This window comes from Monopterus albus, unplaced genomic scaffold (assembly GCF_001952655.1).
Source record: "Monopterus albus unplaced genomic scaffold, M_albus_1.0 scaffold211.1, whole genome shotgun sequence".
NCBI classification, from domain to species: domain Eukaryota; kingdom Metazoa; phylum Chordata; class Actinopteri; order Synbranchiformes; family Synbranchidae; genus Monopterus; species Monopterus albus.
The window spans coordinates 1-27,106 of record NW_018128091.1 but is presented as its reverse complement, the minus strand read 5'-3'; the positions used below and the strand labels follow the sequence as shown (position 1 = coordinate 27,106).

Genomic DNA, 27,106 nt, shown 5'->3' with positions numbered 1-27,106 from the left:
CCCGCCGGCCTCGCTGCCCGTTAGCTGCTCCCCTCCGGTCGCGCTAGCCGTGGCGCACTCGCACCGTCCGGGTGCAACTGTCTTTCCAGCCGTCTCAGCTGGAAGGTGCTCTCCTCAATTTCCCTCTCTAATTTGACCAGACTCCTCTCCATGGTGCCGTCCAACGGCCGTTTTAATCCCACTTCTGACACCAATGTGACGACCGCTAGCTCGGTTGAGAGGAGCTGCCCGACCCTGTCCTATACTGGGACAACTAACTAGCCAACTATACGCTAGCACCTACGCTGACAGTGAGGAAAACACCTTCTTTGTCTTTTCTTGGGTTTTATTGAGCAGAATAGAGAATGCAAAATAACTGTGATTTACCTGGCACTGTGTGCTCACAGGAGAAAATGAAATAGCAAACTGAAAACAGTAACAACATTCCCTCAGGGCATCCCGTGTCCCACGCCAACAGAATCTAAACAACACGCCCACCTGTCATCCCTCTTATCTCCTCCCGCACCTGTTCCTCCCCCCATCCCACATTGGCCAGAACAGCGCGGCATTTTGCAGACAACAGCGGTAACCAATACATGAACAGCCTTCAATAACATTGTCAAACCCATTCGTACACAACAGAACACATGAACATCAGCGGCCGGTCAGGGTCGCCACAGTACTTTATTTTCGGAGTGTGAAACACAGCACATTTGAAACTGTATATACAACTCTCTGGGAGTAAACTTTTCACCAAATTCAGTGTATTTGGGTCCAATGAACCAGTGTTCTTTCAACGCTGGACACCAGAGTTAAAGTATTAACACTAAAATAGAGTCAAACTCTTGACACCGGGGCTGTTCAAATATACTCATTCCACAGGCATCATCTGACACTTCCCTGGAATAACATCAACACCTGTAAAATTTACTTGTGTAACACTCAAAGTGGTAGAAACACACTCTTGAGACACTGTTTACTTGTGCTCTGTATACCACAGTAAAAGACAGTGTGTTGCACCAAAATAGTGTGAAATCTGTTTAAAGAGCTTTGCACTTGCCGAATCAAATATACTCAATTCAGACATTATTCAATGCCCTTAGGAATAAATTTGTAATCCAAGTAATATCTTAACACCCTTTGTTTAAAATGTGTACTCAAATGTGTACTCTTATAATAAAACAGTATTTAACTGCCAATTAAGGTGCTTTTCTATAATGCATACAGATTTATGTGTTTGTGTTTTGTTTATTTAATTCAAGCAATAGTAACATATAACAAGGCCATAAGAAGCATTCGACCCATACAAGGTATAGTCACCTTACATTAACAACATAGATCAGTGAATTGCTCGAAATGGAGTGGGAAGAAGTCACACTTATTTAAACCCACCCAGGTCTGTTACAATTAAAACAAAGGAACATAATAGCTGCTTCCTTAATTCTTAATGTTAACAAAAACTTTCAAATTACATATATACATATAAATATACCCATGTAAAAGGGGAAAAAAAAACAAAAAAAATATGATATACTGTATCTTAGATACACACCATATATAAACACAGCTAACAATAATAATCCTTCCAAAAGTAGTACTCAGAGAACCTACAAGATAAGACAATACAGCCTATAGATACATCATCAAATGATTAAACCCAGTCCTCCTTATACTATAACAAAACCTTCTGCTTATAAAGTGCTTTAAATTGGTGAACATTTTGACATTGTTTGTGTTCAAACCCCAGACCATTCCATAATTTAACCTCACATACTGACACACAGAAACTCCTCCTAGTAGTTCTGACCATTGGTATTAAAAAGTTTCCATAGCCCCTCAAACTGTACAACTGCTCTCGCAGCATAAATAACTTTTGTATATTAGCAGGTAATAAATTGTGAAATGTTTTAAATAATAGTTCTACCATGTTAATTTAAATAAGATCCTGTATTTTTAATAACTTTGATTTAAGAAAAAGTAGCTTTGTGTTCAAAATAATCAGCCTTATGTATGATGCTGTTACACTGACACACAGAAACTCCTCCTAGTAGTTCTGACCATTGGTATTAAAAAGTTTCCATAGCCCCTCAAACTGTACAACTGCTCTCGCAGCATAAATAACTTTTGTATATTAGCAGGTAATAAATTGTGAAATGTTTTAAATAATAGTTCTACCATGTTAATTTAAATAAGATCCTGTATTTTTAATAACTTTGATTTAAGAAAAAGTAGCTTTGTGTTCAAAATAATCAGCCTTATGTATGATGCTGTTACGGTTGAGTCCCCTTCACCAGGAGGGTGAGGGAGAACGGAGGTAGGACTTAATATGCAGACCCAGGTGCTAGTGGAAAAAAGGTGGTTTAATGGACGTAGACAAAGAAGCAGAGGCAATATACAGTACTGAACCAGGGTAGGGCAGAGATGGCTGAGGAGTCCAGGATGAGCAGATGAGTAGACAGAACAACGGCAGGAACCAGGAGAGTTAGAGGACTAAGACGGGGTGAGTAAACAGAACAACCAGGAGGATTAGCAAACGCTGTCAGGGAAGCAGAGTAGCGAACGTAAAAAAAAAAAGAAATCAACAGCACAGGAACTGTCAGCGTTGAAATCAATTGCGCATGCCTAAACACATGGAAACAATGTACAAAAGAAAACCACAGCACAGGAATGGTCAGCGTGGAAATCAAGAGACGTATACCACAAAAAAAAAAAAATGTAACCAACATACAAAAAAAGATCCACAGCAGAGGAACTGTCAGCGTGGAAATCAGAAAGATGTACGACACATACCATGAATGGTATGTCTACAGGTAATGCTCTGGCGATGACGGAGCATCTGCCATAGGTTTAAATAAAGGAGCAGGTAATCACAGGAATGCACCTCAGCTGTGCGCACCGACAAACGAGTCCCTCATTACCAAATACAACACAGCTGAGGTGCTGATCCCGCAGGAAGAGAGAGCAAGACAGAGAAAGGCAGAAGAAAGGCAGGCCGTGCTGAGCGGACCTCACAGATACGCATAACCCTTTTTTGTAAAATAAGTGATTGCATTGAATTGTTCCCCCATACTTCCACACAATACGTTAAGTATGGTAAAATCAGGGAGCAATACAGGGTACGAAGTGTATCATGATCAAGAACATGTTTAGCTTTATTTATTATTGCAAGGCTTTTGGAAACTTTAGTTTTTATGTGTCGGATGTGAGTTTTCCAAGTTAATTTATTATCAATTATAATTCCTAAAAATTTTATTTCAGAGACATCGGTATCCCATCTATCTCAATCATCTTTTCCATTTTTGTTTTATAATTGCCATATAATATGGCTTTAGTTTTAATTAGTGTTTAAAGACAATTTATTACTATCAATCCATTTTTAAATTTTCCTTAATTCAGTATTTACAACATTAATGAGCATATCATAATTGTCATCACAATAAAAAATGTTGGTATCATTTGCAAACAAACCACACTTAAGTAATTGTGAAACATTAAATATTATCATTGACATACAAGTTGAATAGTTTGGGGCCCAATATTGACCCCTGAGGGACACCACAAAAAATGACACAACAATTATATGAAAACTCACCCATCTGCACATACTGCATTCTGTTACTTAAATAGCTCTTTACCCAGCTTCCAGCCATCCCTCGTATCCCATACCTTTCAAGCTTCTTTACTAATATTGCATGGTTAATAGTATCAAAACCTTTTTGCAGAGCAATGAATATACCAATGGTAAATTTTTTATTATCCAATGCATGTGATAATTCTTCAGCTGCATCAGTTATTACATATGAAGTAGATCTTTTACTTCTAAATCCATACTGACTGTCATTAATGAGTTTGTTTTTCAACAATTCTAATCGAGTATTAAATATTTTCTCTAAAATTTTTGAAAACTGAGGAAGCAATGAAATTGGTCTATAGATGGTAAAGTTGTGTTTATTTCCATTTTTAAACAGTGGAATGACTTTTGCAAGTTTCCTTTTCTTGGGAACACAACCATTTTGAGGCGACAGATTGCAGATGTGCACTAGAGGTGTTTTAATGTTGTTAATAACTTTTTTAATAGTACCATATTGATGGTCTTTTTCACTAACTGCTGAAAGAAAGATTGTATTTGAATTTATTTTGATTTTTTCAATATTATGCTCTATTTGTTCATCTGGAAATCTTGCTGCCAAATCAGGACCAATGTTTACATTAAATGTGTTAAACCTATTAACTACCCTGTTCATATTGTAATAATCACCATTTGAATCAACAAAATATTCTGGGTAAGTAGTTTTTTGACTCCTTTTTAAAGAATATTATTTAATACAATCCATGATCCTTTTATATCAGTTTTATTATCCATTATTAATTTATTATAATATAATTTCTTGGCTATTCTCATTACCTCAATTAACTTGTTTTTATACAACTTGTATCTGTTCTCAGCTTCTTTAGTTTTCAGTTTAATGAATCATTTTTAAAGATTATTTTTCTTTTTACATGCATTTTGTAAGCCTTTAGTCATCCAAGGACATTTTGAATATTTCTTCTGTTTACTGTAACCTGAAATAGGGCAATGCTTATCATATAATGTTGTGAATATTTCCAGAAAATTATTATAGGCTGTGTCTGTGTCTGTCTCTCCACAAACAGAGCGCCAGTCTTGCACTCCCAGCTCATCGTTAAATGCGTTAATTGCTTCTTGAGTTAGCAATCTTTTATAGGTTACAGTCCTAAAATCTTTGGGTTTAGAGACATTACAGTCATACTGTATATAGTAAAGACAGGTAAATGATCTGTAATATCACAAATAAACAAACCATTAACTATTATTTGTCAAGTTATTTGTAGAAATGTTATCAATAAAGGTTGCACTATGTGATGCAATTCTACTAGGTTTAGTAATTGTTGGAAATAAGAACATGGAATACATTCTTTCAATGAATTCATCGGTCAGTTTATGTTTGTTTGGATTCAAAAGGTCAATGTTAAAGTCCCCACAAATAAATAAAGATTTATTGTTAACCACAGAAACCATCCACCACCATATTGTTAACCATCTCATCAACACTTGATCCAGGTGATTTATAAACACAACTTATAATAATGTTTTTTTCTTTCCATTAATGATTTATATTGTTAAACATTCCATTACATTATCAAGTATAATAGACATATTCGTTAGAACCGAATATTTTATAGTTTTGTGTATATATAGGGCAACCCCACCTCCTAATTTATTTTGTCTATTTACATAATGGAGGTCATAATCCTCTATATCAAAATCAGTTCCTTTCTCTTGATTAAATCAGGTTTCAGATATAGCTATAACACTGAAGGGATAAACAAAATTCTTATTACGTTATTATTACTTTTATTACATTAAAATTTGTATACATACTTCTACTATTGAAATGGATAGACAATTTATCCTTAGTAATGAAATTATTAGATTATTGTTCATTTGTATAGTAACCACAATTATTATTTATAGTAGAAAGAAAATTATTATCAGGATCAATATCTGTCTGTACATCATGCATCTTAAAATTATCAATGTAAACTGCTTCAAAGTTTCTAAGAAAATTGCAAGACATACAGCATGTAACATAAATGGCAATTTTTAGTCCTCCTACAGAGACACAAACAGGGACCATATACATTTGCTGACGATTTTGACATAAGGTTGTCAGCAAACCTGTAAAAACGGGTCCCGGAGAGAACCAAAAAGCACAAGAAACACAGGCCATAGCGTCAGAACTGGCCTCTGATGATCTGGCATCAGAAATAACTTCACAAGAAGAGCTGCAGGAGACTATTGAATAAATTGTCTCTTTTCAGTTAGAATTCCCACAAGAACAGCAAGAATGTTTACGAGAAACAACTAGAGGAGCTGGGCGAGAGAGAAAAATTATTAAAATGCTATGGCAGAATGCATAAAGTAGAAAAGTTAAGATAATCATAAAATGATTTATGTGTGTGTTTTGTTTGAAATAATCAGTTAATGTGTAAGAATAAAATGCCAAAGGACTGTATTGAAAAAGGTACATTTAGAAGTCTAAAGTACATTCAGAATTTAAATCATAAAGAGTGAAAATGCTGAATCATGGAGAAAAAGGAAGTAAGACACACATTCATACAAAAGAGGAAGTGTAGTTGTGTGTGTGTCTCACACAGTTTATTAAGAAAAGTAACAAAAATTATTGTCATGCATAAAATAACGTGTGTGTTTTGTTTGAAATAATCAGTTAATGTGTAAGAATAAAATGCCAAAGGACTGTATTGAAAAAGGTACATTTAGAAGTCTAAAGTACATTCAGAATTTAAATCATAAAGAGTGAAAATGCTGAATCATGGAGAAAAAGGAAGTAAGACACACATTCATACAAAAGAGGAAGTGTAGTTGTGTGTGTGTCTCACACAGTTTATTAAGAAAAGTAACAAAAATTATTGTCATGCATAAAATAACGATTTGATTGATAATTAATGTTTGATCAATGTCTAATCAATGATAATCAATATTTAGTCAAGTGTCTGTGCAGATTCTCAGTCATTTTCAGTTTATTTAGTCAAGTGTTGCAGTCAAAATATAGTGATCTATGGTTAAATTTTAAGGAAATGATAGAATTTGTGTAACAGTGTGTGTGTAATATGGATGGTTAAGTTAAATGTGATGATGGGATTCTTTGTATTTCAATCAGATATGAGTTTTCTGTATTTTTATTGGGTTAGGATAATTTAGTTTTCTAAGGGAAGAGAAGTTAAACTGCTAAATCACTGTGACGGGGAGTTGGTCACAACTGGTCAAAAGCAGTCATGAGCAGTCACAAGAAATGCTGAACACTGACAGGTACGCAAATGAGTTCAGAAGTTTTAACTACAGCCGGTTCTTTTATCTGAAGGCCCCAAGAAGTAACACTCAGGAAACAGGAATAAGCTTTACGTAGATTTATTTTCTTCTGGTTAAATGCAGAGTTATTACAGCACTGGGCTCTATGAGACGACAAGTCTCCAAGAGCCTAGATAATCAAAAATCATTCACATTTATCTTCTCGGGCTGGGACTGCCCTGTACATGGGTGGAACGTTTCACGTAAATATTCTAGAATGTTCATATAGGCAGTATGTGTGTGTGTGTGTGTGTGTGTTGTTATCTTCAGGCGTTTCTCTATTTTCAGGCGTTTTTCTCTAACTGAAAGTGGACATGCAGTTAGCTGTGTCACTTACTTCCCTGATTCTGTTGTAAAAAAACCCTTACTCATGCTTCAGACATGAGTGACCAGTTGAAGCCCGTCAGACTTCACGTCTGTTAAGTAGCATAAATTAACAGTATCTTATCTATCGTTTCCAGAACGACACTTATCTATGCAATCTATTGCACAATTTTCCAAGAAGATGAAAAATACTACAAGTTGACTCAAAGCTGAATATTATAACTTTAATGCATTCATGAGAGCCAGGTTAATACTGATACATGGTGCTGCTAATGAAACACAGACAGTCATACTAAACTCTATCATTATAAAAGCAAAATAATACTAACAGTAAATAAAACAACTGTAACTCCTGCAATCCAATCCTAACAGAAGAACAACATTGTGCATGCCAAAAAAGGTATTAATTACAAACTGTGGCATCTGGTTGGATGGAAGGACTAAGTTTACTGACCAGAATCCTTTAAAAAACCCTGGCAAAAAGAGGAACGAGAGTATTACTCCACAGTTGCAGCTGGAGGCTCTGTCCGGTTAATTTTCTGACTTCCAGAAGACCAAGTGACTGAAGGAAGACAGCCAAAAGACTGAGTAGGCTGCGGCCGCGCCCCCCCGGGACCCAGCCTGTGGGGGAGGAGAGCGAGATGACGGTGAAGGACAATGGAACTGTGCCAAAGCCTCATGATTCAGCAAGAGAAAACTTTGAATTCCTGTTTAAAAGATGACTTACGGAGGATGAGAAGAAAACCACCAATAGAGCCGCTACAGAGAGCGGAATCATGGCGAGGGACGATTTACTGTGCCAAAGCCTCATGATTCAGCAAGAGGAAACTCTGAATTCTTGTTTAAAAGATTTAATCTGAAATGGCGATTTTCAACAGAAAGCCACAATCCAACAAACTCAAACCAACTGAGGACTGGTGACCGTGAGCAAACCCTTTGACTTTTTATTCAGTGTCTTGAGAGCTCAACCATAACAATTTTAATCAGTGTGATCATTTTAAATTTATGTTTAGAAATAGTAGTTGTTGATTTATTTAGATTGTAAGCCAATCGAGACAATTATTGATGATTTTAATGCTATATCTTGCTGCTTTGCTGTAGCTGTTTTAAGCTTCTATATAAAATTCCTGAAAAGGGTTAATACTGTGTTTATTGAGTCATGTTTTGATGTTATTAATTCTCATGATTTTAGTGGGTTTACACTTTTAAGTGGTAATGTTCAAGCCTGTTTAAGACTATAATATAACTAGTTTAAATGCAGCTTCCTGAAAAGGGAATCAGTGATGATTGAAATTGACATTGAAATATTGACATAATTTTCAGACAACCACTTAAAAACAATCTAAATGAACTAGTTAATTGTTTTACTCATTATAAGGATAATCACCTTTATTGGCCAAGTATGTTACACACACGGAATTTGTTACCGGTACAGAACCGATGGCAGCCATCTGCGGCGCCACCTCAACCAATGGCTCTTAACCATCGGGGGGAGGGGGAGAGTGTCAATGTCTTGCCCAAGGACACTTCAACACGTGGACTGACAGCACCGAGATTCGAACCTTCAACGGAGAAACGACTGCTCTACCCACTGCACCCCTGTCGCCTCCCTTAAACACATTACAATTTAAATGCCCTATCTTAGAACACAACTTGATAATGAGTTTAACCATATTGTTCAACAATCAACAGTGTTAATAGTATGCCAACCTTCTCAACAGTGTCTCAGAAAGTTAATATTGGAGGTAGCAACCTAGCAGTGTTAACAAGCTGCCTGGCTGCGGAAACCTAATGGTGACAACAGAAAGCAGTACATCTCTGATTGGGCTTGTTGCTTGGGTGAATTCCTGTCAGGTTTGCTGGGCCGCTCTGGCCTCCCTCACCTTTCCTACTGTCTCTTGCCCAATTACTTTATCACGTTCACCTGTTCCTCACTACCTTATCACCAGCTGCACTTGATTAGGTTACTCACTATATTACCCGGTTTCACTCCTCAGTCACTTGCCAGTTCATTCTAGTCTCTAGGCCAATTTTTCTCCGTGCTTTTTTTGCTGTTTTGTATGTATTTATCCCCTAGCCAGCTACTGTTTTTGTGTTTCCCCGTTGGACTGTTCCTCCGGACCGTGGCTCCACTCTCTCCTCCCAGGCAGGTCAATGTTCAGTCGCCTATCTGTTCCACTATTGCCTTCATCTCTCTGTCTCCACCTTCAGTAGCCACCATCACCACCGACCAGCCCAGGAGTGACCCAGCCTACGCAGCTCGGCCCAGCTCTCCATCTCCTCGCCTCCTGCGGTTGGTCAAACACCCGGCTACCACTCGTCAACAGGACTACGCACTATTTCCCTCTGTGTATTGTTATTCCCTTTATCACTGTATATAATAAATCACTGCTTGTACCGAAGTCGGCTACCTGGGTCCGCCTCTTTCTCGTTCACTCACTGACTGGTGCGAACGGTACCTAACAATTCCATACAAACCAGCTGGCTGTTGAGAGGGGAGGTGATGTTTTGAAAGTTATATCAGAAAATATTTTATATAAAATAGCCAGCTGTTTATTTATTACATAATATACACTATCCTTTAAATTTCCTATCCTGTAAATAGGATTACACAGATAGGGGGTCTACAGCGCAGACGACCCATGGTTCAGTGTTCATTGATCAGTTGCCGCCTGGAAAATCACATCACAACACACACACACACACCTGGTTTAGATCACATTCCAGCAAGGAGGTGTGAGCTTCTGCTTACACCAAATGACCAATAGGATTACGAAGTGTTGAATGTTGTCCTCTGTCCAGGGCGAACCTAGCCCAAGAAGATAATTGTAATGTGAAAACATAACTGGGGGTTCAGAGAACGGTTTTGCTGTGGGAGCTCTGTCGCTCTGACCCCAGTGCTGTATGGCTTCACCTGTGCCCAGACTTTGAGTAAACTTCCTGTTGACTTTATACAGTCCTCTCCTGTCTTCACCTTTCATGCTTTCAATAAAAGAATTTGGATAAAATCTAACAGACACCCTCGCTACCTTTAAGATTAGACTTAAGACTTTCCTTTTTGATAAAGCTTATAGTTAGGGCTGGATCAGGTGACCCTGAGCTTTCCCTTAGTTATGCTGTTATAGGCCTAGGCTGCTGGGGGGCCTCATGATGCTCTGAGTTTCAGTCCTCCCTTCTCCTCTCCTCTCCTCTCCTTTCCTTTCCTCTCTCCCTATGCTTATATATGCGACCAATACACATTACTAACTTTGTGTCCCCTCTCTCCCATAGTGTGTCCTCTCTCTCTCCCTGTACCTTTCTGCAGGTTGCCCTGGCCCTGGAGCTCTACGTCTCTGACGAGCAGTCACCAGCCACATCGACCTGATCAGTGTTTGATTGTTTGTTGTGCCTTGTTGCTTTTTGTTTTTTTCTCTCTCCTCTCCTCTATCCACTCACCCCAACCAGTCGAGGCAGAAGGCCGCCCACCAAGAGCCGGGGTCTGTCGGAGGTTTCTTCTGTTAAAGGGAGTTTTTCCTCCCCACTGTCGCCAAGTGCTTGCTCAAGGGGGATTTGTTGGGTTTTCCCTATGTAATAATAGTGATAACAGTAAGGCCTAGACCCTACTTTGTAAAGTGTCCTAAGATGGCTTTTGTTGTGATTTGGCTCTATACAAATAAAATTTGATTTGATTTGACATGTAATACAGAATTAAGAGACTCTTTTTATCAACTGCAAACCCTTCCAGTCTCCTCATGAATTTTCGAGCTTCATCCTGGTGGATGCCTATTTAAAGCCGCAGGCCCACACTAGCGCACTACAGCTCCTGGCAGAACAGATAACTAGCCTGGAACTAGAACATCCCGTCTCTCCACTCATTGTTCTAGGGGAAATTAACAGAGCAAATCTCACCCACAAACTGCCCAAATACAGACAGCACGTTACCTGTCCCACCAGGGACAAAATCACACTGGACCACTGCTACACAACAATAAAAGATGCCTATTGCTCTGTCCCCTTTGCAGCCCTCGGACTCTCAGATCACTGTATGGTCCATCTTATTCCAACCTACAGGCAGAAACTTGAGGCTGCAAAGCCTGTAGTCAAAACAGTGAAGAGTTGGACTGAGGAGGCTAAGTCAGAGCTACAGGCCTGCTTTGACTCCACACACTGGAGTGTATTTGAGACTGCAGCTACAGATCTGGATGGACTCACTGACACTGTGACATCTTATATCAGCTTTTGTGAGGATGTGTGTGTGCCCAAAAAGTCCTTCTACACATACAACAACAACAATCCCTGGTTCACAGCAAGACAAGCACAGGTGCCACCCAGGGATATGTGCTCTCCCCTCTGCTGTTTTCACTCTACACCAGTGACTGCATCTCGAAGGACCCCTCTGTCAAGCTCCTAAAGTTTGCTGATGATGCAACGGTCATTGGTCTCATCCGAAATGGCGACGATTCAGGCTACAGACGGAAGGTTTTGCAGCTGGTACTGTGGTGTAGCCGCAACAACCTGGAGCTGAACACGTTCAAAACAGCGGAGATAACAGTGGACTTCAGGAATAGCCCTTCCACCTTACCCCCACTCACCATACTTGGCAGCACTGTATCAGCAGTAAAGTCCTACAAGATCCTGGGCTCCACTATCTCCCCAGACCTGAAGTGGACGTCCAAAATCAGGACCATCATCAAGAAGGCACACCAGATGATGTACTTCCTGCGCCAGTTTGGCAAGTTTGACCTGCCTCAGGAGCTGCTGATACAGTTCCACAGAGGAATCATCGAGTCTGTTCTCTGCACCTCCATCACTGTCCAGTTTGGCTCAGCAACCAAACAGGACAAGTACAGACTTCAGCGGACAGTCAGGACTGCAGAAAAGGTCATTGGTGTGAGCCTGCCCTCCATGGAGGACCTGCACACCTCACAGGTCAAAAGGAGGACGGAGAGGATCACTGCAGACCCCTCACACCCTGGACACAATCTGTTTGAAGTCTTCGCCTCTGGATGACGTTACAGTTCACTGTGCACCAAGACAACCAGGCACAGGGACAGTTTCTTCCCCCAGGCTGTCACTCTGATGAACACTTAACCAACGACAGTATGACAGGACAATAACCTGAGTGCACCACCTGTAAATATACCTCATACAGATTATACAGATTCGTACAGGTCAAGTACTCTATTTGCATTCCTACTTATCCCACTTCACAATGAGCATTCCTTTGTCTGTCTGCATTGTTTACTGCCTGTCTATACTGCTTATTTTGCATTGTTTCCACTGTTTGTTGCTTGTTAATACTGCTTATTTTGTTATATTATACAGCCTTATGCTGGTTTATTGTTTACTTGCCCCTTGCATGGGGATATGTACTGTACATGCACATTGAAAGCCAATGTACCAGAGTCAAATTCCTTGTGTGTCCGACACACATGGCCAATAAAGCCAATTCTGATTCTGAATCTTGGGAACACTGTGAGCACAGTGAAGCACTTCTCATGATAATGACTTCATTTCTGCCTGTGTTGAAATATTTGTTTCATTTTCATGATCTGGTCCACATCTACAGTATGTTGTATCTTAGCAAGGATATGGATACACTGGTTTTCCTCCAACTGATGCTCTTCAGTCACCTCTCTTTCAAACTCTGGTCCTCCAATTGACCAATGTCTGTCAGAGCAACTCCTGCTGCTGCCACTGCTGAGCTTCCGCTGCATGTTTTTAAGTTTCCAAGTAATGTAGCCCTCATTACTTTCAGCATTAAAAAGTGCTCCTAATGACAGTAAAATAAAGAAGTTTAACTAATAAAAACATTAAACCATCCATTAACATTTTAACCTGACAAAGAATTACTCATATAGTTTCTGTGAGTAGGGATCTTTAAGACAGGGGAACGGAGTCACAATCTTTAATGTGTACTGTATCCCGACATCCATAAGTGGTGCACTCCTGAGAGGAGTTAAACATTTAGGATGTTCATCCTTAAAAATAAGACCAACTTTACAGTTTTTTTAATATTTCAAAGTTTTAAACTAATTAGTCATCAAGTGTAGACAGCTATTTTGGTTCATGTCTTAAAAACAAATTTGTAAAAACATTATGCTTTCCCATATTTTTCTATTTTGCATAGGCTTTGCCCTCTAAGAGCCGTCACTATTGGGTTTATCCCTCATCCATCCGCAGTCCTGAAGAGATTCTTTCGTGCCCTGTGCCCTGCACTAGGCTGTCCCCAAACAGGTCTGCTGTGGTGGCATAAATGCTGGTGTGACCTGTGATTGGCTTCCTCTTTTTCTTCAGCAGTCGAAAGAGTAATTCCTTCATCATGGCTAAAGAGCAAAGTTCACCAACAGCGGACTCCAGCGCTGCACCACCGTCACCGTGTGCCCAGGCTGCAATACGGGCTTCATCATGCCCAGTGACCCACACCCTCACTGTGAGGCGTGCCTTGACACAGAGCTGGCACTCTTCCCCCAAGTCGCTTGCCCCTCTGTGTTTGCTGCCCACTGCGGAGACACAGTGCCAAGCGGAGGTGTTTGCAGCTGTCAGACAGTGGGATCCTGACAATGACAGCAGCTGGGCAAATCGTCAAGATCTCTTGGTGTACAACCCTTTGGAGTTCCTCGGCGTGGGTGGGCCCAAGTCCGTTGACTCACTCCCTGCCATCGCTGGCTCCCCCAGCTCACCCTAATCCATCACTTGCTTCCCAAGCAATGTTCTTTGGCAGGAGGTGGGCCACTCATCCACTGTCAGGGAACCAGGTCACTGCTCGCCTCTCGGACTGCGTTTATCAATGCGCATCCCAGGGAGATGCGGCAATTAACAATGTGACTCTCCTCTCCGCATCCTTTTCCTCCCTCACTGCACAGCCTGGGGCTCTCCCTGGAGAGGCAGCGAAGGAAATTGGGACGACCATGGCACTGGTGCAGTGGTGGCAATGGTGTGCATGAAGGCCTGGGCATCAAAAGAAATGATCCAGCACAGCATGTGGCTGCACATGTAACAGCTGTCAGGGCTATCAGAGCAGATCCGATCCACCAAAAATCACTGCCTGAGGCAGGAAGTATATGCAAATCACCGGAGACAGTCGGACACTCATAGGTTCTTCTGGAAAATGAAAATCTCTTCTGACAGTCCTTTTTCCTCCGTTTCTGAATCTGTGCTGTCTGCACACATGCTTCCCTACCACAACTGTGCCGTAGGTTACAAAGGAGAGAAAAGAAACAATTTATTTTCTCCTTGTTATCATATTAACAAGCTGCCAGGCTAGCTCTGTCGGTAGCGGATGAGAGTCTTAATCTCATGGTTGTGTGTTTGAGCCCATGTTGGGTGCTAATTTTATAAAGATCTCTCCACATCGGAGGATGCAGCTGCACTGCCACACAAGAGGTGAGTGACAAAGCTAAACATGGGGTGCGTGCTTCTCCTCAGCCCTGTCTTCACCGCCCTCCCATTGGTTGTGCAGAGCAAACACTCATCTCTTGCAATGGCGAGGGGGCACATCAGTGGCTGACAGCGGTGTATACTAATGCACTGCGAATGAATACTCATCCGCTGACAGAACTTTTACTTCAGACTCTGCTGCACTGACAGCGGGGTTGCAGGTGCTGTTAAGCAAAGCAGCAAACTCCGTAGTTCTGCCCAGGCAGGAGTACGAGAGTATTTTTTCTCACTCAACTTCCTGGCTCCCAAAAAGTCAGGCAAGATGAGACCTATTCTTGATTTGTCTCTCTTCAACAAATGCATAGTGCAGAAACCGTTCACATGCTCACCACGAAGCAAGTACTGGTGTGTGTGCGTCCCGGCAATGAACACACAATAATGGTCTCCATTGATCTGAGAAATGCTTATTGCCTATTATCCCTAAACACAGGAAATTCCTGCATTTCTCCTTCCAGGGTGCACATTTCCAGTACAACAGGCTGCCCTTCGGCTATTGCCCCCCCTCCCCCAAATGTTTCCCAAGTGCGTGGAAGTGGCATTAGAACCGTTACGCAGAGCAGGAATCAGAGTCATATTTTATTTAGATGATCTGATTCTGATGCCGTGTTTCATACAGCAAGTGTCTTTTTTTGTTGTTGTTGTTTTCACACAGTGGTACACCTGACACAGCTGGGTTTTGCAATAAACTGGGAAAAGAGCTCACCACTGCCCTGCAAAGCACTCATTTACCTGGGAGTGCACCTGGACTCTCTCTGCATGAGAGCAAAGCTGTCATCCGCTACGTGGGAGGTGCTTTCATCTCTCCTGCAGCACATTGTTCATTGTGCGAAGGTAACAGCTCTGTCTGTCCTGCTTTTACTGGGAATGATGTCAGCCAGTCATGTCATGGTCCCCCTCAGTCTTCACATGAGAAAGCTCTAGAGGTGGTTTGGCTGTCTTCGCCTCAACCCAGTGCATCACAAGAGGCACGTGCTCACACTCCCCCCCTCGGTCCAATCAGACATGGCGTACTGGGGAACTCCCAGTGTGTTTTGACAGCAGGAGTTCCCCTAGGCAGAGCTACGTCACACATCTTGGTGCTCACAGATGCATCTCTGCTTGGCTGGAGAGGCACTTGTCTGTCACAGGCTGTAGGAAGACAGTGAAATAACAACCCACCTCTCCACATGAACTGTCTGGAATTGGCCACAGTGCTGAAAGTTTAAAACACTTTGCACCGGCACTGAGGGGAAAACACGTAGTGGTACAATCAGACAACACAACAGCCATTACATACATTAACCAGCAAGGTGGTGTTCATAATGCCTGGCTGCTGGAGATTGCATGGGATCTCCTGCTCTGGGCTCATCAGAACCTGCTCTACCTCAGAGCCATACACGTCCCCGGCGAGCAGAACCATGCCACAGATCTCATGTCATGAGGCAGACCTCAGCCCAGTGGAGGCTGAATCCGTTCCTCATTCAGATGTTGTGGGACAGGTTCAATCAAGCTGTGGCAGACCTGTTCACAGCACGTGGGAACGTGCAGAGCAATCTCTGGTTCTCAATGAATGCCAGAGACAAACCCCCAATAGGGGTAGATGCCTTTGTTCACTACCCTTGGCCAAGAGGTATTCTTTACACGTTCCCTCCTGTCCCACTAATCCCACAACTCCTCTCACACATTCAGGATGAATGGTTGCGCATCCTCCTGATAGCTCCGGAGCGCACAGGTGCCACTTGTTTTCCAACCCTGGTTCAGCTGCTGGTGGGCGAGCCTTGGCAGCTGTCGTGGCACGGGGATATGTTCTCTCAGCTAGACGGCGCGATCCAGCAGTTCCTTGTGGTAGGACAACGACTGTGGGCCTGGCCCCCAATCAGGAGTGACTGGAGAGCCTATGGTTGCCTCCAGCAGTTGTACACACAATTCAGTGTGCAAGAGCTTTATCAACAATGGCATCTTATGCAACAAAATAGTCTGTTTTGGTGCAAGGAATGAGGTACAGCTCCAGCTTCTTGCCCACCAGAAATTTGGCTCTGTCTACTGTGAAAGCTTATGCTGCTGTCATATCGTCACACCATGAAGGTTTCAGTGAGAGAACTGTGTTCGCACACCTGCTACTGAAACATTTTATAAGTGGTGTAGGCAGACAAAGGCCTGTGGCCTGTGCATTCTGTGGCACCACAGTGGAATTTATCTCTGGTTTTATGTGCGCTCAGGGAACCTCTCTTTGAGCCCATAACACAAATCTTTCTTAAACATCTCTCCCTGAAAACAGTGCTTCTCTCAGCCCTGACTTCTGCTAAGTGAGTGGGCAATCTGTGCACACTGTCTGTCTCACCGGCGTGCCTTCTTATATGTGAAGATGGCAGCTCAGCAGTTCTGAGACCAAATCCTGCTTATGCACCGGAAATAATGTCATCCTCTTTTTGATCCAGAGTCATTTCCCTGGATGGGTTTTTGCCTCCACCTCACAAAGATGAGTCCGAGAAAGAACTCCATGTTCTCTGCCCGGTACACACACTGTCCCATTATGTGGCTCACATGGCAGCTGTCAGCCAAACACAACCGTGTTTTGTACATTCCAGGAAGCATTCTCTTGGGCAGCCTTTAACCAAACAACGGCTGTCTCACTGGCTGTGTGAGGCTATCACGAAGGCTTGCATGTCAGCTGGGAGTGATCCTCCACCTGACATCAGAGCCCACTCCACGAGAGCTATTGCACTGCCTTTTTTAAGGCATGGCTAGGACCCCCGGATACAGGAACAAAGAAATGTGGTCCAAGGTGGGGGCGGGGTGCGGCCCTGTCAGAACCACATATGTTACTGTAAACATGATCCAGAGTATGCTCTTGCAATTCAATTGTTCCAGCCATGTGTTGTCAGGCGCAAACTCTCACTGTGCACTCTTCCCTGCGCTTCTCCTCCCCTGTTAAACAGAATGGCCACTCTGCCTTCTCACAGTGGGCAGTCAGGTGTTTCATGGGCATGATTGCACCTGCTTCTCAGTCAAGGTCTGATGCAGGAGAGAGGATGTTGTTTTTAGGATGCTATTATGGGGTATATTGGCAAGCTGAGGTGTTGTTTTTAATGCTCTTGGGCGGCGCTGTGCTAACAGGGCATTGACTACATCCAGCTGCAATTTTATCCCAATAGCGACAGCCCTTAGAGAGTGAAGCCTATATGATAGAGCAATGGTTATGTACAGTAACCCAGGCTTTTATGAGTATAGGCGTAGCCCTCTAAGTTGGCAGCCCTGCTGTCTCCACCCCCATCGGGCGAAGAAAAACTCAACGATAACACAAGTAAACACATCATGCAGTTTTTAAATGAAGGTTTTTATTATTAAGGGAAAACAAAATCCAAAACTATATAGCCCTGTGTGAACAAGTGTTTGCCCCCCTGTCAAAACACTGGTTTATCGCACCTGAGTTCAATTTCTCTAGCCACACCCAGGCCTGATTACTGCCACACCTGTTCGCAATCAAGAAATCACTTAAATAGGACCTGCCTGACAAAGTGAAGTAGACCAAAAGATCCTCAAAAGCTAGACATCATGCCGAGATCCAAAGAAATTCAAAACCAAATGAGAAAGAGAATAATTGAGCTCTATCAGTTTGGAAAAGGTTATAAAGCCATTTCTAAAGCTTTGGGACTGCAGCGAACCACAGTGAGAGCCATTATCCACAAATGGCGAAAACATGGAACAGTGGAGAACCTTCCCAGGAGTGGCCGGCCGACCAAAATTACCCCAAGAGCGCAGCGACAACTCATCCAAGAGGTCACAAAAGACCCCACAACAACATCCAAAGAACTGCAGGCCTCACTTGCCTCAGTTAAGGTGAGTGTTCATGACTCCACCATAAGAAAGAGACTGGGCAAAAATGGTTTGCATGGCAGAGTTCCAAGACGAAAACCACTGCTGAGCAAAAAGAACATAAAGGCTCGTCTCAGTTTTGCCAGAAAACATCTTGATGATCCCCAAGACTTTTGGGATAATACTCTGTGGACAGACGAGACAAAAGTTGAACTTTTTGGAAGGTGTGTGTCCCATTATGTGTGGCGTAAAAGTAACACCGCATTTCAGAAAAAGAACATCATACAAACAGTAAAATATTGGTGGTGGTAGTGTGATGGTCTGGGGCTGTTTTGCTGCTTCAGGCCCTGGAAGACTTGCTGTGATAAATGGAACCCTGAATTCTGCTGTGTACCAAAATATCCTGAAGGAGAATGTCCGGCCATCCGTTTGTGACCTCAAGCTGAAGCGAACTTGGGTTCTGCAGCAGGACAATGATCCAAAGCACACCAGCAAGTCCACTTCTGAATGGCTGAAGAAAAACAAAATGAAGACTTTGGAGTGGCCTAGTCAAAGTCCTGACCTGAATCCAATTGAGATGCTGTGGCATGACCTTAAAAAGGCAGTTCATGCCCGAAAACCTTCCAATGTGGCTGACTTACAACAATTCTGCCAAGATGAGTGGGCCAAAATTCCTCCACAGCGCTGTAAAAGACTCATGGCAAGTTATCGAAAACGCTTGATTGCAGTTGTTGCTGCTAAGGGTGGCCCAACCAGTTCTTAGGTTTAGGGGGCAAACACTTGTTCACACAGGGCTCTATAGTTTTGGATTTTGTTTTCCCTTAATAATAAAAACCTTCATTTAAAAACTGCATGATGTGTTTACTTGTGTTATCTTTGACTAATATATAAATTTGTTTGACGATCTGAAACATTACAGTGTGACAAACATGCAAAAAGATAAGAAATCAGTAAGGGGGCAAACACTTTTTCACACCACTGTATGCCGCCACAGCAGTTCTGTTTGGGGACAGCCCAGTGCAGGGCACAGGGCACAAAAGAATCTCTTCAGGACTGCACATGCACGAGGGATAAACCCAATAGCTGTTATGGTTGGGTGTCCCTCACCAAGGTGGGAGATAGAGCGAGAGAGAGAGAGAAGGAGGACTCAGGGTGCAAACTCGTGCTAGTGGGAAAGGGTCTTTATTGCTATATACACAGATGATAAGTGGACAAGGTCAATGGGTTATGTGTGGTCCAAACCAGGGTTGAGCAGTGGAGGCTGAGAAGACCAGGACAGGCAGGTAAACAAGCAGGCGAGCAGCAGGAACCAGGAGGATCAGAGGACCAGGATGGACAGGTGAGTAGACAGGAGAGCAGCAGTAACCAGGAGGATGGGAAGGTGAGTAGACAGGCAAGCGGCAGGAACCAGGAGGATCGCCAGAGGTAATCGGGGCAGGAACCTGGAACCAGAAGATAAGGGTCGGCGAGTAGAGTAGCGAACACCATCAGGTAAGTAGAGTAGATCGCCTGAGATAATCACGGCAGAGAAGATCGCCAACTTGTGTGGCCGCATCAAAACATAAAACTCACTGTCGAATGTCACCGTTATCATAACATTACTGATCTCCGTATCAGTGTCAATGATCAGGCGATGCATGAGCGTCTGCCAGTGCTTTAAATAGGGAAGAGTGATTAATGGGGATGAGCTTCAGCTGTGTGCTAAACCCGGGAGTGAATTAGCAGGTGATGCATTTCAGCTGTGTCAATGAGCCTGCGGAATGAGAGAGAAGAGCAGGAGAGAGAAAGGGGAAGAGAGGCAGGTCGCGCCGAGCGGACAATAGCGACAGCTCTTAGAGGGCTATGCCTACACTCATAGAGGCTTTGGTTACTGTACGTAACCATCGTTAAAACACATTACCCTCTGTCAGAAATAATGAGTCTGAGGCTCCATTCAATTTGATGTACCGCTTCTTTCCTTGATATCATACTTTGAACAGCATTGTTGCTGTTATCTAAAACACACACACACAAAAGTTACGTAACTTTAGCCACTTTATTTCTGCTGTTAGAACAGTAATATTACATTGCGTGCCAAAACTGTCATTCTACACTGAAATCTGCTGACCTTTGTGGTAAAAGTTACAGTAATTACTTGAAACCATCGTAAAAATAACCTGCTATAATGTTAACTTAACTTTAACCCAGCAGAGGTCATGCTAATGACAATGCTTATCTTACTTGTCTTTTCCTGTCATCCTTGTATTAAACCTGTAACTTTGACATTATCCATATCTTCCATCCACACCTGAATGACACTTATAGAGAATACACAATCCTGCTCAGTGACGTTTTTGAAGTTTGTTGTGTCTGTAAATGCGGACCATTTAGATTCAATAAGAAATACACACCAGGAGGGTTAGTGCAGTAAAAATAAACTGTACACCAAGAGACATGGTATGAGTATGGCAAGTGACATCTATGATGCCTTTAAAAAAATCAGTCTTAATGACTTCAGCCTAAGTCTATGTAAACTTCTGATTTCAACTGTACTACTACCATGAAGTTATTGTTAAACATAACCACTTCTCTACCAGCCTATTACTACTACTGACCTACTTCACTCTATTTTACTAGTAAAACATCTCTTTATTACAACCCCTGCTGCTGTTAATACCAGCACCCATTTTTTACTGCCAGTATTCCCAGTATTAGAAACAGCGCTATAACGGCTACTGTACTGGACAGACCTATTACAGTTACCACTATCAATGACATCAAGCAGATGCTTCTACAGCCAGCCTACTATCAGGTTATTATGACTATTATGACTATTACTAAGCCCCACCAATTGAATCAGTGGGGCTTAGAGATAGCAGATTGTAGATTACATACTGTAGGCATTATTGTCATAGAGTAATAATAATTTAAATATCATGTTATTATTTGCACTACTACTGTTTCAGCTATTAATAGTACTGTCTGACAGTTACAGTAGATAAAACAGTGGAACACACAGGACAGCAGAGAATGCATTTATGGTGTAACTCCTCCCATGGTTTTACTGTTTTCATACATTGCCCTTGAACTTCTTTTAGTTGCTAACTAACTTATATTCACTGTCTTTCACTTTATACTTTGTGTGGCCCCACTTTCTTTGTCTTTCTAGGGAAGTAAATAAAGTGTGCATCAGCTACACAGGCTTTCAGACAAGGTGTTAAACCTCATGTGGTGTCCTGCAGAGCAAGATCGTATTCCAGTGATGAGGGGTAAATGGTTCATTGATGGAACGTGGCTTCCCCTGGAGGAGGATGAGAGCGACCTCATTGAGCTGGAGCACCTTGCTTGTTTCCGTGGACAACAGATGAGAGACACCTATGAGATGGAGGCAGTGACCACCATGGTGGATAGCAAGGATGGTAAGGAATGTAAGACAGAGTGTGGAGGAAAGGGGGCCTAGCGAGATTTATGCTTGTGTGTGACAAAAAAAGAAGATGAAGGTGTGTGTGGAGGTGAGTGTGTATAAAGGCTACAGATGCTGTGAAATGTGTTACCGTGTGTGTTTGTGTGTGCATGTGTGTACGTGTATGCTACCAGTCCAAACATTTGACTAGTAGTGTATGTGTGTGGTGGCAGTAATACTGTGATTCAGAACTAGGACACAAAAGCCAGGTGAAGTTATTTTAGCGGACTCCAACTGAACCAATTGAAAGCTCATCTGAGAGAGAAAGAGACATGTTGTTCATATACTATCTGTATCCTGACTTTTGTAAATTGGCGTTAATGCAATGAAGTTTTATTTTTACATTCTACACACCCTCATATGGAATGGTGAATTAATTACACTGGCTGAAGTTTGTCACCTGCTGTTAAACACAGTACAACTGTTTCCCAGCCATCCACAGTCTGAAGCTAAGCAGAAGTCATGTGGACTGGCACAGTGTGGACGAAGTGTATCTGTACAGTGATGCCACCACCTCCAAGATCGCACGCACCGTCACTCAGAAACTGGGATTCTCTAAAGGTATATGAAAAAAAAAAACAATGTTTAACCAATCAAGTCCAAGAGCATGTTTATGAATAATTTGACTTGTTGAACTAAAAGAGTGAGACACAAGGTCATGAGTCATCAAGGGACTTAAACTATAGCAAAGTAAAGGATGTTTGTGCAGGGCTAAAATTTCAAAAGGTTTAAGTTATCTAGAAACCCATAAAATATTGGAAAATTTATCAAATGTGTCACCTTACAGGAATTTTCTAGAATGTAGTTTTCATACATTCATTGGATGGTGGTTTATTGCTGTTCTCTTTTTGCATTGTACAACTGTTTTACCACTGTAAGCCTAAAGTTGTGGAAGCTAGTCTGGCTATAGATGTAGTACCTTTATGAGCTTAAAAACTGTATAAAAGCCTCAGTTCACCCAAATTACAATAAATTAATTAATTAATTAAAGAAAGTGGAAATACAAGAATGAAAAATTCTGTGTTACAGAGTTGTACATTGTAAACTCCTGTCTGTCTGACAAGCCAAAATGCTCACAGACTTACTACATGAGCAAGTTCAATTTTATTTATATAGTGCCAAGCCACAACTAAAATCATCTCAGGACAGTTTACATAGTAAGGTCTAGAGGAGAGGAGAGGAGAGGAGAGGCGCTCAGAGCATCATGGGAAGCCCCCCAGCAGCCTAGGCCTATAGCAGTATAACTAAAGGGAAAGTCTTAAGTCTAATCTTAAAGGTAGCTCAGTGATACCTGAAACAACGCACCTATACATACCAGTGCAGACTTTTCAGTGGTTAACAGTAAACACTTTCTTTTTTTTAGTCATTTAGTCATTACTAGCACACAGCACAATGTGTATTAATGTTCCCTCTCATGTCCTCAGCCTCCAGCAGCGGGACACGTCTCCATCGCGGGTATGTGGAGGAGGCAGCACCTGAAGACACCCCACCTGAAACAACACACATTGTCTTTGTGGTGCATGGCATTGGCCAGAAGATGGACCAGGGCCGCATCATCAGGAACACCAGCATGTGAGCTATAGGGAGGTTTCCAGTGGGAGCACAGAGAATTAAATGGAATCAGAATAATTCTTGAAGTAATTGTCTTATACCGGCTGGTACGCAGGATGAGAGAAGCTGCCAGAAAGATGGAGGAGAAGCACTTCTCTGATCATACTACAGAGCATGTGGAGTTCCTCCCTGTGGAGTGGAGGTCAAAATTGACTCTGGATGGAGGTATGCTGCACCTCAGCGCACACTCATCCAAAACAAAAGCTATCCTTAGACAGGCAGTGGTGAGCTAGAAAAGTTTACATGAGGTGATAGAGATGGCAAGGGATGGCGGTATACAGAGTTTTGTTTCTGGTATTTTGTTTATCCTCGCTGATATAAATGGAGTGGACAAAATAATAGTACTAGGATTCTCCATACTGGATGTGCTACATTATATAAGAAGTAAATATTTATACAGTAGAAGATGAATGCTAGTGCACATAGGGAACAAATCTGTAAGTGCTTTGTGTAAAGTGGGTGTATCTGAGTATGCTTGCAGGGGTACTGAGTAGGCTTAAACCCTGGTTGTTGCAAGTATTCAGTACAAAAATGCTGAAGGGAAAGCACAAGAAAGTGACAATGAAACTATTTTTAATGCTGTCTAAAATGGGACTAAAAATACAATTTGGACCCAAGTGTTCAGTAAATGTTATGGTTAAATAATAAAAGAAAATAACATTCTGGCTTGTGGATATCCCAAATTGCAAAGATCAGAGGGTTATCAAAAGCCCTGATTCATCTGGAGACCTTACATAATCTGTTTTCATTGCCATGTGTTCTTTAGTTCTTTGTGGCGCCTCATCATGGACTCCTCCTCTGTGAATTTGAAATGTCATATCCAAATTTTATGGCCAGTAGTTATCGAGGTATACACAAAAGTGACACTACTGACCATCATCATTTATGTGTGGTCATTGAAAACCAAAAATTATGTGCTTATATAAGTAGCAATAGCAATAGTAATTTTATTTATATGACACTTACAAAGGTGTTACAAACTGGATAACAATGACAAAAAAATGTAACAAAAATCATACAACATACCATACCCAGACATCAGAGAACACAGACATTAAAACTAACCTACCATATACAGTACAATACTACATATGAAAATGTCATATAAAACAAGTCATCAAAGGAGAAGCACCCAAGGCACCCGACCTTAGTTAGTGTCAAGAGACAAAAAGAACAAATGAGTTTTCAGTTGTGATTTAAAAGCTCCATGGCTTGGGGCAGACCTAATCTCCAATGGAAGGCTGTTCCACAATCTTATATACAAGTATGTAACACAGATCAGAAAGCAGCCAGCCAGTTGAATGTGTTTGTATGTTTTCCCTGCAGACACAGTGGACTCCATCACTCCAGACAAGCTACGAGGTCTCAGAGACATGCTGAACAGCAGCGCCATGGACATCATGTACTACACCAGCCCTTTGTACAGAGACGAGGTGAGCCTGAGGCTAAACTAGACAAAGGCTTTTCAGCCTTAGACTCAGACTTACCCTCTCCTCACAGCTGTGGTGCTGCACTTTGTCACCCTGCTGCCAGTTCAGGAACGTTAGTATCACGAGTCTGAATCAACTTACCTCACTCACAACAAAATCCTACCTAAGTTAAATGCATCTAAGTGTATTGTTGTTATGTGTTTGTGTAGATTACCAGGGGTTTGACTCTGGAGCTGAACCGTCTGTACTCACTCTTTTGCTCACGGAATTCACACTTTGAGAAAAATGGGAAGGTGTCTATAGTGTCGCACTCGTTGGGCTGCGTCATCACCTTTGACATCATGACAGGCTGGGACCCCATCCGCTTTCATCACCAAGAAGCGCCAGACCCAGAGGAGATAAAGGTCCGTTGGCCAAGTGATGAAGAGCGCCACCTTCAGGAGCAGCTGAGACTCACACGCCTCAGGTACTGCATAGGTTATTGTTCTGGAAGAGCTGAGAAGTTCGCCTATTGTCCTGGTGGGCATGTTTGGGCAGAGATCTCAAAACACAGTTGTAGATGGATGACAAGCTGTGTCTTAGTCCACCACCCCTATTTTGTGAGGGGTGTTCTATTTTTACAAAAATAGCTTCCTTGACTCCTCTCTCGAACCAGTGATGTTCTCTGGAGAGAATCTGGACATCACTGTCCTCTTTTGTCCTTCAGGTGGAGGTGGACTGCTGTTTTGTCTTTCGGGTGGACCAGTCTCTGCCGCAGGGTGTTCCCTGGTTTAAAGTTAACTGGGATATTGTGGTTGCGAAAGATCCTTTTTAACTTCTCTGATAAACCAGCCACATAAGGGATGACAGTGTTATCCCCTCTTGTTTCTGGTTTCTCCCTGTTGGTGTTGGGCCTCCTTGCTTTGGTGAAGGCCCACTTAGGGTATCCACAACCCTTAAGGGAGTTCTGGATGTGTAATTTCTCCTTCTTGGCCCCTTCTGCAGTTGTGGGCACTTCCTCTGCCCTGTGATTTAGAGTTCTGATGACTCCCAGTTTGTGATGAAGTGGATGGTGTGAGTCAAAAAGCAGGTATTGGTCTGTGTGTGTAGGTTTCCGATATACTTCTACCTTCAGGCTTCTGTCCCCTCCCAAGTGAACTGCACAATCCAAAAAGGCCAGACAGTCATCTCTGGCATCTTCATGAGTGAACTTGATGTTGCCATCCACAGAGTTGATATGCTTGGTGAAAGCCTCCACCTCCTGGGTTCTGATTTTAACCCATGTGTCATCTACATAGCAGAACCTGTGGGAGCGGTAACAGTGAAGGAAGACAGGGCTTTGTCCTCAAGAGATAAACGGTAGATCGCAGTGTCTTCTGTGGCCAAACTTCGTAGAACGTCAAACGTTAGCTTTACCGCTCCTAAATGCCCAGCCCTGTAATCAGCTGTGAGCTCTGCTGGGAGTGTGTCTGCAGAGAGAGAGGGAGAAGAGAGTGAGAGAGGTAGGCGGCGACAAGCAAACCTGACAAATATGCCTACATAAAATAACTGGCATTGCCACAGTTAGGCTACAAACTCTGGCAATCAGGAAAGCCAGACATTAACAATAGGTCTTCAAATGGGATTTCAAAACAGGAAGAGTAGGTGCTTGTCTGACAGAGAAGGCAAGTCCTTCTACAGTTCAGGAGTGTGACATGATTTTAAAGACTCATCCTGCCTTTGTAGCTCCCCAATATTTTCCGGTACATCCCACATCTTATCAATGTTAAAATCTTTACCAACCCTTTCAGTTAGACCTAGTTGTTTCTCAAATCGACGTTGCTGTCTTGATTTTTTTTTTGGCCCTTTAATGGCCACTCACACAGATCATCATCCAAATCAGGTTGAATGCCAGCTGTAGTCTGAACACATGTAAAAACAGGACATACGACATTTTCACCATCATCCCCCCCATTACACGTCCAGGTTAACTTCCACCTCCAATCCTGCACGCAGGCAGATGAAGAATGAAAGAAGACCCTGAACCATAATGCCTATACATTTTTATCACTTCGGTTGGGCTAGCCCCATACTACACAGGGACGTCAAATCGTGGCATCACCTGATATGCCAGCTTGGAGCTGACCATAACAATAGTCAAAACATGAAGAAAATCAATGTGTATGACTGTTGATTTCGTGGTGCATATCTAAGAACTGAAAGCTATTTTCATTGTAAGCTTCTTCCGGCTCTTTTAAC

At 42.2% G+C, this 27,106-nt stretch overlaps 1 protein-coding gene across 1 annotated transcript in view; it reads left to right on the top strand.

Moving 5' to 3' along the window:
• Positions 1 to 25,408, top strand: part of LOC109970951 (phospholipase DDHD1-like) — a gene marked incomplete at its 3' end in the record, with an annotated part of 31,460 nt that extends 6,052 nt beyond the window's left edge. Inside the window, exons 2-7 of the mRNA XM_020618907.1 lie at positions 21,628 to 21,804; positions 22,281 to 22,409; positions 23,273 to 23,420; positions 23,515 to 23,624; positions 24,786 to 24,892; positions 25,099 to 25,408. Of these exons, the coding sequence (XP_020474563.1) occupies positions 21,628 to 21,804; positions 22,281 to 22,409; positions 23,273 to 23,420; positions 23,515 to 23,624; positions 24,786 to 24,892; positions 25,099 to 25,408 (981 nt within the window). The remainder of the gene's footprint in view (positions 1 to 21,627; positions 21,805 to 22,280; positions 22,410 to 23,272; positions 23,421 to 23,514; positions 23,625 to 24,785; positions 24,893 to 25,098) is intronic.
• Between the last annotated feature and the right edge of the window lie 1,698 nt (positions 25,409 to 27,106).